The sequence below is a fragment of the Saccostrea cucullata genome, unplaced genomic scaffold, assembly GCF_032062105.1.
Source record: "Saccostrea cucullata isolate Sc308-1 unplaced genomic scaffold, CSIRO_AGI_Scuc_v1 ctg816, whole genome shotgun sequence".
NCBI classification, from domain to species: Eukaryota; Metazoa; Mollusca; class Bivalvia; order Ostreida; family Ostreidae; genus Saccostrea; species Saccostrea cuccullata.
In genome coordinates this window covers 226763-238327 of record NW_026927602.1, presented here as the reverse complement: position 1 = coordinate 238327, position 11565 = coordinate 226763, and the positions used below count along the sequence as shown (strand labels likewise).

Sequence of the window (11565 nt, the reverse complement as noted above, 5' to 3'; positions counted from 1 at the left end):
GTTCGCAGTCTATAGGCTTTTCTATGGGTAAAGAGCTAGGTTCACTTTATGCATAAAATGGCCCTGTACGCATTTTATGACGTCATAATGTAATGACTAGAAAGAAAATTACGTCAGGATTAATAGATACGTGGTCACCAACACTCCAAGTGATAAATGCTGTAGTTGCTACCTAAACTGAGCGGTTTTGATTTTTCAGAAATTCTCAGGGCCAAATAAGGCCCAAAGTGGCTCTTGCTCTTTGAAGAAAAATTTTATTCGTATAATGTATAATAAAATAATGATAAAATTTATTCATGATATAATGCATAATGACTGACACATAGTAAAAAAAAAACTTAGCCACTTTTAACAAATAAACAAAGCTTCAATTAAAAATTCATTCAATAGATAGGGGTCCTGACGGCCCATAATTTTGATTATAAAACATTGGGTTGGAATGATTTTGAGCAAGCAACCGATCTGTATAATCATATTCCATTACATTTGGGGAAAAGAGACATTGCTTGAAAATCTTTCACTCAAGTTGTCCTCCTGAAAAAGAAGAAGTAAAATTTGAAAGATTCTATAAATATTTAGAATGTATAATAAATTAATCAAATGATTTGTGCATCTTTTATTTTTTTCTATTCTATTCTAGATTGGATTGATGCAAATTTAATGATGATTTAGATGAGAATGGAATGACCTGGATTATGACGATGACCTATGTTTCATTTCATTCACCCATCAACAAATCTCAGATTAAAACGAAAATCCCACAAACATCTAGAAATTTAGGCTTAAACATCAACTTAAACAAGACAAAAATAATGAAAATTTATGAAAGGAATATCAACCCCTTAAAAGGAAATGGAGAATATTTGGAAGATGACACCTTCACTTGCCTGGGCAGCATATTGTAACAACATCAGGAGGTACTGACGAGAACATTACATCAAGAATCAACAAAGCTCGTCATGTCTTTGCTATTTTAAAAACCTGTTTAGTCATCCTACTATATGACCATAACGACAGAGCTTGGGATCTTGAATAGTAATGTAATAATATCAATATTACTATACGGATCAAAAAGCTGGAATCTCCGAAAAGACCTTGCAAGGAAACTCCTGAGTGATTTTTTTAATCGATGCTTACGGACTATATTTAAGATTAACATTGAAAATTTCCTGGACGTACGATGACAAAAAGAGACAGGCCCAAAACAACAAAGTGAAGAACACCAAAGAGCGAGATGAAAGAGATTGGGTTGACATTGAAGGCAGGAGAAATAAAAGCAAAAGACAGGACTGGGTTGATGAACTGTCTGTCTGCCTTTTGTGCCACCTGGCATAAACAGGGCTAAGTAAAGTAAAATTAGACATTCATTTCTGTTTTTTTCACTTATAACACTTAAAAAAATATGAACTGCAGGAAATCAAGGAATTATAAGAAACTCGCCTTACGTGATTAACTTTGTTGGTTAAAGTGTGCGAATTTACCTATACATTGTTAATCCTTATTCAATGAAAATCTTATGTTCAAGTTAAATACAGGTACCACGCACATGTAGAAGATTTACAATTAATTTCGCAAGAATTTGTCAAATGGATGCTTCTACATGTATCATGATCAATGACGTAACAATTGACAAACAATTACTGAAATTGTAATACATGTAATTTATTCCAAAGACGTTTATACTATAAACTTATCATAGATTTGAAATATTGTTTGCTTGTTGTTTAACGTCTCTCTCACATTCTTTTTAATTCTGCGCCAGAGGATAACATTTTAAATAAATAAATGATACAAACTTTCACAAATGAAGGATCTAAAATTGTTACACCGATCATCATCCCACTGATATTGACGTCCGTACTCAAGATCCACACAGTCTTGATCTCCCTGATTATTTGGTTCTCCTCTCGCCCAATCACTGAAAACTACATAATCTAATTTTGGCAGCCATCTCCAATCTCCTTCCACCATGGCATCAGTCGCTCCGACCCAAAAATCTTCTATAAAACAAACATAAGAAAAAATTCACTATTCAGATGTTCTTACTATGAGATACAGGTCAGTAGTCCGGGTGTTTGAAACCAAAACTACAGCATTCTTTACCTGCTTATAGGACACGCAACAACATTAGTTCACAATGTAAGGATTTATCAATTAATCGTGAACAAGGACCCTCAACTCTTCCTTCGACACCAAATGTAGAAGGAAAAGAGTAATAGATCAGAAATAATTTGCAGCTGGACTATATGAATCAGAACTGCAACCTACAAAAGTCGACATCCATGGTCCATATAACCCTAAAATAATTCCAAACAAATGAATTCTACTTTACTGCTTCGAAAACTTTTGAATCATTTTATCTACGAGGTTATGAAATTAAAGAAGTTTTCATTGGCTGATCGTGTAAGGCTCTGCTCCACATGATTTTTAAGTTTTAACAATATTTACGTATTTGAAATCTCCCGGATGGCGCAGTGGAAAGAGCTTCTGCTCAAGAGTTGCGGAGTAAAGAGTTGTGATTCTTACGTGTGGGACTTGGAGAAAGGTTCTCCGGACGAGACCGTATAAGCCGAGGTCCCGCATCGAAGTAATGCTTGCACGAAAAAGGTACTCCCTTTTCAATGGCCGTAAGTACCGAGTAAACATGTAGGAAAAAATTGCAGCTCTCGACCAGCAAACAGTGGAGTCTTCCAAGTTCTGGAAGGGGGCGTTAAACAACAACAATAATAACAAAAAAAAAAAAAAAACAAAAAAAACGTAACTATTTGAAACATATAAGAAGTATATACTCGTAAATCAAAGATAATACATGTATAAATGTGTTTTTTTTTTTAATTTTTAGAGAATATGTTTCATTTTAATCTTTTTTTTTTTTTTAAATGATTAAAATATAAATATATTCAATTCTGGGTCCTCATCATATCAGATCAATTAGAAAAGAATACATAAAATCAATATACATTGAAAATTTTACAGTAGGAGTTATATGGTAGATCAAAACCTTGATTTCCATGTAATTGAAGCTGTTCTCGGAGAAACTGGTTTTCTGATGCGTCACCAATATTTGCAAGATAACCATTCTGGCCTAAACAAAAGTCCTGTAAATTGAACGCAGATATACCGTATAAGCAGAATTTTTAGCGAGCATTTAATTTTGGCATTATTAGCGAGGGTACTAAGATGGCTAAAATTGAATATCGCTAAAAAAATTAATTGCGCTTTATTTGTAATAGTTTCTTAAGTGAGCTTTTTAAATCGCTAAAATTACATCTCGCTAAAAATATAATTCCAATTTTTAAAGACAAATCGCTAAATTTGCGTCTTGCTAAAATTTCCACTTATACGGTATGTTTTAGAATCATAAATTGAAAATATAACTGATACCAAAGTATGTGCATGATTAAAACTATCTATTTCGAACTTCAATCGTATTTCATTTTTATGCCCATTTTTATGAGGTATGTTTTAGACGAAATATATTCTTTTCAGGCGTTGCACTATTTCAAAACACTGATACTTTGTGTTTATAGGATATAGACAAGCTTTAGTAGGTACAGTCATCATTTGAATATAGGGGCAATAAAACAGAAGCATCGGAATAATGAGTAATAAAGACATACTACAACATAATATCGGTATGGAATAGGTCATTGGAACAAATAAATTATCTAAGTCGACTTCCTCCTTCGATTTTTCAATGTAAAACAAATATTGCCAAAAGCACGGGAAAATGACATCAATTAAAGACTTTTTAAAGATAGAGTTAAAGTTAACATTAAATGATTATGAAATATCAATAAACATTATCTTGAATATAATGTAACCTATCTGCAAAAAAGAAAAGAAAAGAATCACTATTCTTTTTTCGTTTTCCTTTAATTATATTAAAACAGCGAAACTTAATTTAAATGATAAAGAACAAAGCAATGTCGAATAAACAGACAGGTAATATAACAAATCAAAGCAAAAAAAAAGAAAAAATAAATAAAATAAAATAAATAAATAAATAAATAAAAACTTTCTTAAACAGAAAAGCTTGCCTATATCGAGAAGGATATGGAGATAATGAACAGTATTCAATCTCAAAGTCCATTAAATAAATATACAAAATAAGAGCAGAGCAAACACGGACCTCCGAAACATCAGAGGTGGGATCAAGTGCCATGGAGGAGTGAGACATACATGTAAAATAAATTTTCAAGTCAGAGGAGGTCATTTTTACAAAAGATAAATTATTCTTATAGGTAAGAAATGCAGCAAATTGTAAATGTTCCGCCATGGTGTGCACATAACGCATTTGTCTTACTTGAGCAGCTGCCCAGTGTTTCTTCTGATGTATCAACACGTAGCAGCTCGATTTGAATGAAAGCCACCCATCTGGGCATCCAGATTTTGCTTCAAGAGAGAAAAGATCTGCAATTATCTATGTCATTATCATATAGTGAGACAAGGATGTTTTCTATCAAAATATTAACTTATCGTAACCTTACGTGTTGATGTTATTGATAGCTTAATCACATTAAATGAAATAAATGAACGTATTAGAATATTTTAAAGGGAGTTTGGATCAAAAGAGTCAATTTAAAGCCCATATTAATTGTCTGTTAATTAAAAAAAATTCAGACTATTAGGTGTAAGGGATAATCAACTTTATTCGAAAATCAATCGACAAAATCCTAAAATTACAGTACTACATTTAAGTGTCACGTATTTATGAACAAACTTTGAAATAGCGCTATGATTTTTAAACAATCATTATTTAAAAATATATAAGGTTTTTTTTCGCAAATACCACGATCAATCCATGCGAACAACAATTCTATAACTAGCTTATATTTTTTCCACTATCGTACAATGACGTCATTTGTAAATTATGACGGAGGCTGAAAACGAAAAGTTCTCGTATATAAACATTGGGAAATGTAAAGAATTGTTTACTCTGTGAAGCAAATGATTATTTACAAATATTTGTCAGGACAACGTATTTAGCTAGAGGCCATGAGTTGAACATTCCTTGAAACAGTGTGTATTACTGTTTTACAAAGCTATATAGCTAGCGGGTCGGTGAAAAAGGCAACCGACAACGCAAAGACGTCCCAAGAAGCCGTAAAACTAGAACACTTTTAAGAAATGTAAAACCAAACGTAATGTTCCGCTAGCTGGCATTACTATCAATCAAACTGAGTAGGCATCCTTTAGTTCCACAGAGATCACTCAAGAAATGTATGATTGTATGAAAATAATTTTCATAGGAGGATCTTAAGCAAGAAAATCCAGAATCCCGACGAGAACGGCAAAAACTTGTGACATGGGCAAGAGGAAAGAGATTATTGAGAGTTGAGAGAGAGTGTAATGGAGTCACATTTTTAGATGAATATAATTTAAAGTTACAATGAGAGCAACAGAGTGAAAAATGAATGCCAGAGTGTTAATATCCTGGTGTGTCAGTCAAAGTAAGTTTGATGATCTGGACATGCATACATGTAACATGGAAATGTTTGGACAATTTGTGTCTTAGATCGTAATATTAATATTGATGTACTACAATACATTGATATACTCGATGCTCCGTATTTTCCAACCAAAAAACATTTTTCAAGATGACAAAGTCCCCGTTCTTCGGTCCCAAATTGTTACTGAATTTCAGCAGAAAAATTCCTTGAACTCGATGACATGGACAGTACAATCAACTGATTGTAATATAATAGAAATTTAATATGGTTGTTATTAAAAAAGAAATTGAGGCAAAGGATTTTGGATATAAACAACACTTCCGACCTTGACAGCTATCCCTACAACCTACATACCAACATTGTATTGTTCAATTGCAAGAAGTCTGTTTTAAATAGTTAGTGCAAAGGCAATAATAGAAAATATGAAAATGATATTTATTATTCTATAATCAAAATGTTGTGTCCTATTATGGCTCTTACAGTATCTGTAGCTCATCTGTTTGTTGCCATTTACTTCGACAACGTTTGTTCAGAAATATAAAATGAAATCGAATTCAAGAAAATCAAAATAACAGTTTATATGATAAATCTATGTGTGCAACTCCAGTGCATCAAATGATATTACAAAATTTGTTGAAAGACTTGTCATCATCAATATGCACATGATTTGTCTTTAATATTCTGCTTTTGCTATGTGACGTCATACATTTCACGGTTGGGAAATTTTGTAAAAAAGACTCTATTCTATAGTAACCACCCTCTGACCATTTTTCGGCAATGTAACGTCCAAACATAGCGTCAAGAATTTCTAAAAAATACTATCCCTACACATTTCAGTATATACAGTATTATCCAATACCCACTCATTTAAAACCCTTTTTCTAATACTTAACATTTATTTTTTAACAATTGTTTCCGATTTTTAATTTCCTTTGTTATAGGTTTCAATTTCTTTTATTACTTAACTCTGTTTTTCACAGGATAAGCAACTCTGAGGCGTTCCAATTTTTAAAAGTAGCTTTTCAGATGTTTATAGTTAAACCGTTTCTTCACAGATTGTCCTCATCCGATAGAGGGTCACTGTCACTCAAATATACTGGCTGTACTATTTGTCCACACGTGTACAACTCGCTTGTGACATATTTGTTTCATTCCTATATCATGTTTAGAGTTTATTCAGGATTTTTCCTGTGTAAAACACAAAATTGCATCGTTATCTGCTGCTCCATGACGTTCTAAAACGTCGTCGTTTTTGTCGTTTTCAATGAGGTCAAGACTACCTAACTTCTCAAGCTGATTACTTTTCAACGAAGCAAAATATTAAGCCCTACTTTGAAATTCGAATCGATGTAACAATTTTTGATTTTAATTTCTACGTTGTTTTGCGTTTTTGCTCCATTTCACAGAGAGTATATGACTACAGACATTATTGTATTTTTGTAACTAACTAAATTTTGACCTGCTCAGCGACCCGATTTTTACACTTTTTAAATCTGGATAAGTGTTGAATAAATCATGATATTAAAAAAATTCAAATCCTTAAAATTCGTTGTTAAAATATTTCTAACAAATTTTGATAACATGACATAGAAAATAAGATATATCCACGAACTTTTCGAACAACCCTCGTATGAACATCAACACTAACGAAATATTTTATTCTAATTTGTTTCCCGATCCCGCGGTTGGTTTATTCCATAAATAAAGTCCAATAACAATAAACAACGCAGTTCAACAAATCATGGTCCCTAGATGCATGATCTATTATATGTGTCCGTTCCGATGCACACAATAAATAAGAAACCAGTGCAAAAATTGGATTTTTCTTTCCCACAAAGGCCTACGTATTTTACTTACTTATTTCATTCTTGGTATTTGATAGTGGCACTTCCCCCCCCCACCTTCTTGAGAAAAAAACATTAATGAGCACACATTAATTACTTCTCTTTACTTCCGTGGAGAAAATACACTCCAACAAAATGTGTATTTAATTATATCCACCTTAAAAAATGTTTACAATACATGATTTGACAACATATTTTATAATAGATGTTGCAATGTAGCTTGAAAGCTCCAAGGGCAGATCACTCACTGCAGAAAACCCCTATAGATAACAACTCTTTAGTATGCAGTGTAGAGATAATAAAATCAAGATTTCATTTACACAAGGTTCTCAAAATATAAAGTAAGGACATTTTAAACCCACAAAAGCATTGCTCAAAAAGTTTATCACCCCTTATGCAGGTATTGATTGATTTAGTCAGGTACGTTTTTGAAAAGCTGTTACTTGTGAAGTATTTAAAATTATACTTTAAAGAAAAGCAAGTTTATATTGATTCATTTTTGATAGAAAACAAATGCTGGATTTTTGCGCCTGAGTATTCAGAGTCTAACACTGGATTGTGAAATTTACATCTAGTAATTAAGATGGGTAATATTTATGGGAGCAGACTTATGGATCAATTTCCAGAAACGTTTTACATTAATAAATTAAACAATTCCAAAACTCTTTCTCAAGGAAAAAATGCATAGCATGTACCTGTTTTTTGTTTCTTCTCTTTTATTTCGTCAATGCTTTTCTCTAGAGTCTTAATGTGATTTCTGAATTCAGCTTTTTGTGTTTCCAACTCTTTGGCATTGGCCTCAGTTATTTTTTCCAACTTTTCTACTTTCGTTTGGTGGTTCAACTTAAGGGACAATAACTCTTTATTTTGTTTATTTACTTCCTTAATAACGCCATTCAATCTAGCCTCAAAAACGTAAGCGGCTCCAAAAACAAATGCTATCAGTGCTCCAGCAATACAATTTCTTATTAAGTCCATTTTGGTGAACAGCATTGAATTTTCTTTTATTCTTTTGTAGTACTTGTACACGTATCACATAATTTATCTGGTCTTTATTAATCCAGTGTCTATCCTTTGTTCAAGGTACCTATGCCTTGTGGGTCACACATGAACGAACTAGCTATTAGTCAATTCGAATCCGCATTTTTCGCCCACTATAACCCCTTACCTAATAGTAAAACAACACTTTAGATCTAGAATTTCAGTGTCAATGCAAATGTCTTACATATATGTTAGTTAGAATGTATGAAATTTCCTATATAGATATATTGACATACTATTTAGGTACAGAAATCTGGCATATAGTGTTTGAAATATGTATTCATTCAAATATTTAACACAAATTACCTATACAGCTATACGAAATATTATGAGATGATTTTGTAATAATAATTTCAATAAGTTACGCAAGTGAGTTAAGGCTAAATATGGATATTTCTATGCAAATGAGCTAATAAAAATTCATAATTTGTATATTTTTTGTACAGAGAAGATTCAAATTGATTTTCTTTTACATACTTAGTACCCACAGTTTATTAATGCAAGTGAACATTATGACGTCATATTATGACGTCATTGTTCTCTTCCATTCATTGTAGTAAATTACATCAACAAAATCACGTCGGCGCAAGGGCATATCCTATCTAATTTAAAATAAATAATGTATAACATTAAAGAGAATATTCTTAAAATTGATAAAATTGCTGCACAAATCCTATGCACTTTCTGAATCGATAAAAATTTTAGAAAACTTACACTGGACTGTGAATTTTTACCCTGTTTAAACTTAAAACTGCAGGAATAGTAACTAAACAATTGCAGTGCCGTTATTTGTGCAGCAATATCTTAAATCTTTGAAATATCCTGCGTCTTTTTATACCTTGTTTCTGTTAAACAAAGTAAGGTATGCCCTTGTGCCGAAGCGATTTTGTTGATGTATCTTATAAACTTCTGTAGTACAGGTCGATGACGTCATAATATGACGTCATAATGTGAACTGGTTATCGCATGTCGTGGGTACTAAGAATGTATTAGAAAACAAGTCATAGTATTTTCTGTGCGGAAGGTAGAGTAATTATGGAATTTAATTAGATATTTTGCATAGAAACCTCTATATATAGCCTTAACTCACATGCGTATCATATTCAGTTCATTGATATGAAATATATTTAAACTTTGTATGTGCGCCTGAAATGCATATAATAATTTTTTTTTTCATATTTTTTAAATCAGAAAATTCAATTTGAACAATTTTTGAATTTATTATTTTTTCTTCGATATCAATTGCAGTTTATTCCTTGTCTTTCATTGCACATGTAATCGAACTCTTTAGAGAAGTTTTTTTAAATACATATTCTTCACGTGAATAAGATTAAATCTACATATATTTAGTTGTCAGAAGATTTCATCTTAGGAAAAGTTAGTGATCGTATTTTTGCTCTAAAGATCAGAGGAGGAGCATGCTCGATCGATTGTTGATGGAATGACAAGATCAAGATAATGAAGATTTATAAAAAAAAAATACATATTTTTGAAAAGGGTATAAAACACAGACACCCAATATTACCTTCAGTACAGTGTATCCGATTAAAAGTCCATGTGGTGTCAAATAATGTCTTTGTCTGTATTTCAAAATGTATTTTATGTTTTCAAAGCCGTAAGTAATATAGGGAAGGAAGACCATCCTTGCATTTCCCTAATGTGCACTCAAATTCTGAAAAAAAAATAAAATGAATAATACAATATAATAAAAATAAAATACATCTAAATATCATTATGAATTTCCAATAGATACTCTAATGCAAAAGGAACTTTTTCATTGCGACTTGTGTTACTACAAGAAAAAAAACCCCACACTTTTAATCATTAGAGAATTATTTATCCATTTCCACCGCAAAAATGTACAGTTCACATATTTAAGGACTATATACTGTAGGTCGTATTTGCAAGTAGTACCAGTCCGTTAATATTTCTAGCTTTGATACATGGGTCAACTAACCCTTACACGAAGTAATTTTTGATGGTGTAAAGGTATTTTTATAGTTAACACCAATTTTCTTGTTGCACATACTTAGTAGTTCAACTATGTTGATTAAAGCATCTGATTCGAAATTAAGTCCAACAATTACATTTATAGGTGACTAACTATTAATATGAATGGTGCGTCATACAAAAATACAATAAGTATATGCAGTTTATCTCTTGTATATGTATTTATCATTGGATATACACAAACTCATTGCTTTCTTTATTATACATCATGCTTGTTCTATCATCTTCTTAATTTTGTTCTTTTGTGAATCTTTGGGTTCATATTAGATTGATAAATTCCTATATCTCAGCTCATAATCTGTGCTTATGTTGAAAACTGAAACCAATTCATATGAGTGAAATGTTAATTTTTTGAGGTTGTATTTAATTTTTTACTCAGTATTTTTATACTATCCTTGTTGTGTTCTAGATTTAAATTTGCACTATATTTAGATGGGAGGTTACTGCTATTTACCGCATACTTTGAGTATCATTGGTAAAAAGTGGCACTTTTACCTTTCCCCATTCCGAACTTTTATGTACATATCTCAAAAAGCAATTTTTGTTTAAATGAATTCTACATTTGTGCCTTTTTCGAAACTTGTAAGCTTTATAACGAATGAAAAAAGGAAAATAAAACAAATAATAGATTTAATGACCTATCTTGGGTATTCTTTTTGTGAATCCTGCACCAAGTTGTGAATAAAATAAATTCAAAACGTTTCAAATGAATAAAGGTGAAGATAACAGATTGTTGTCAATCTCAAATAATCTACCAGAGCAGGTCATAAAATACGGGCCACAGCTGGATCACATTCATATGAGGAGTAAGTATCCCTCGTCGAACTGTCAAACTTTGTGTGAGCACTATGGATCAGGTAAACGGAACATTCCTTTGTTAAATTAAACGGAACATTCCTTGGTTTAATCAAGTAAACCAAATCAAAAGCCTAAGAATAAGTCAGAAATACCTCAGCCAAAAATCGACCCAATGGTACGTTATATTTGTTAACAATATAATTATAACAATAATTGAATCTATGAAATGGTCACTTTAAAAGAGTTTGTTTAAATCTTTTTAACATTAACTTGTCTTCTGAAACTTGACTAGACCTAAAATCTGGCCGTACCCAAAGCATAATCTTATATGTAACTATTTTTGATTGATGAAACGTCGTCGATATATGTCTGTTTATCGAATGGAAGGCCACAACCCGATTTTTTCTCTTCTTCCGGAT

The 11565-nt window shown here is 31.7% G+C and overlaps 1 protein-coding gene across 3 annotated transcripts; it reads right to left on the bottom strand.

Moving 5' to 3' along the window:
* On the bottom strand, positions 1-8464 carry LOC134274929 (perlucin-like protein). 3 transcript variants are annotated; one of them, XM_062757170.1, is made up of 5 exons: positions 7993-8464; positions 4307-4395; positions 2975-3098; positions 1797-1997; positions 1-534 (listed from the first exon to the last, which is right to left on the bottom strand). In XM_062757170.1, the coding sequence occupies exons 1-5, from the start codon at positions 8288-8290 to the stop codon at positions 518-520; spliced, it is 729 nt and encodes a 242-aa protein (XP_062613154.1). In that variant the 5' UTR covers positions 8291-8464; the 3' UTR covers positions 1-517. The 3 variants fall into 3 exon arrangements, with proteins under 3 accessions (XP_062613154.1, XP_062613155.1, XP_062613156.1); XM_062757171.1 differs by having other exon boundaries at positions 1797-2000; positions 3002-3098; XM_062757172.1 differs by having other exon boundaries at positions 3002-3098.
* Positions 8465-11565: the final 3101 nt, after the last annotated feature.

Coding starts and splice junctions, on each gene's coding strand:
- LOC134274929 (XM_062757170.1), bottom strand. CDS start 8,290: ATGCTGTTCACCAAAATGGACTTAATAAGAAATTGTATTGCTGGAGCA. Junction 3,099..4,306: donor AACACTGGGCAGCTGCTCAA/GTAAGACAAATG, acceptor TTCAATTTACAG/GACTTTTGTTTAGGCCAGAA. Junction 1,998..2,974: donor TCTACCATATAACTCCTACT/GTAAAATTTTCA, acceptor GTTTTATAGAAG/ATTTTTGGGTCGGAGCGACT.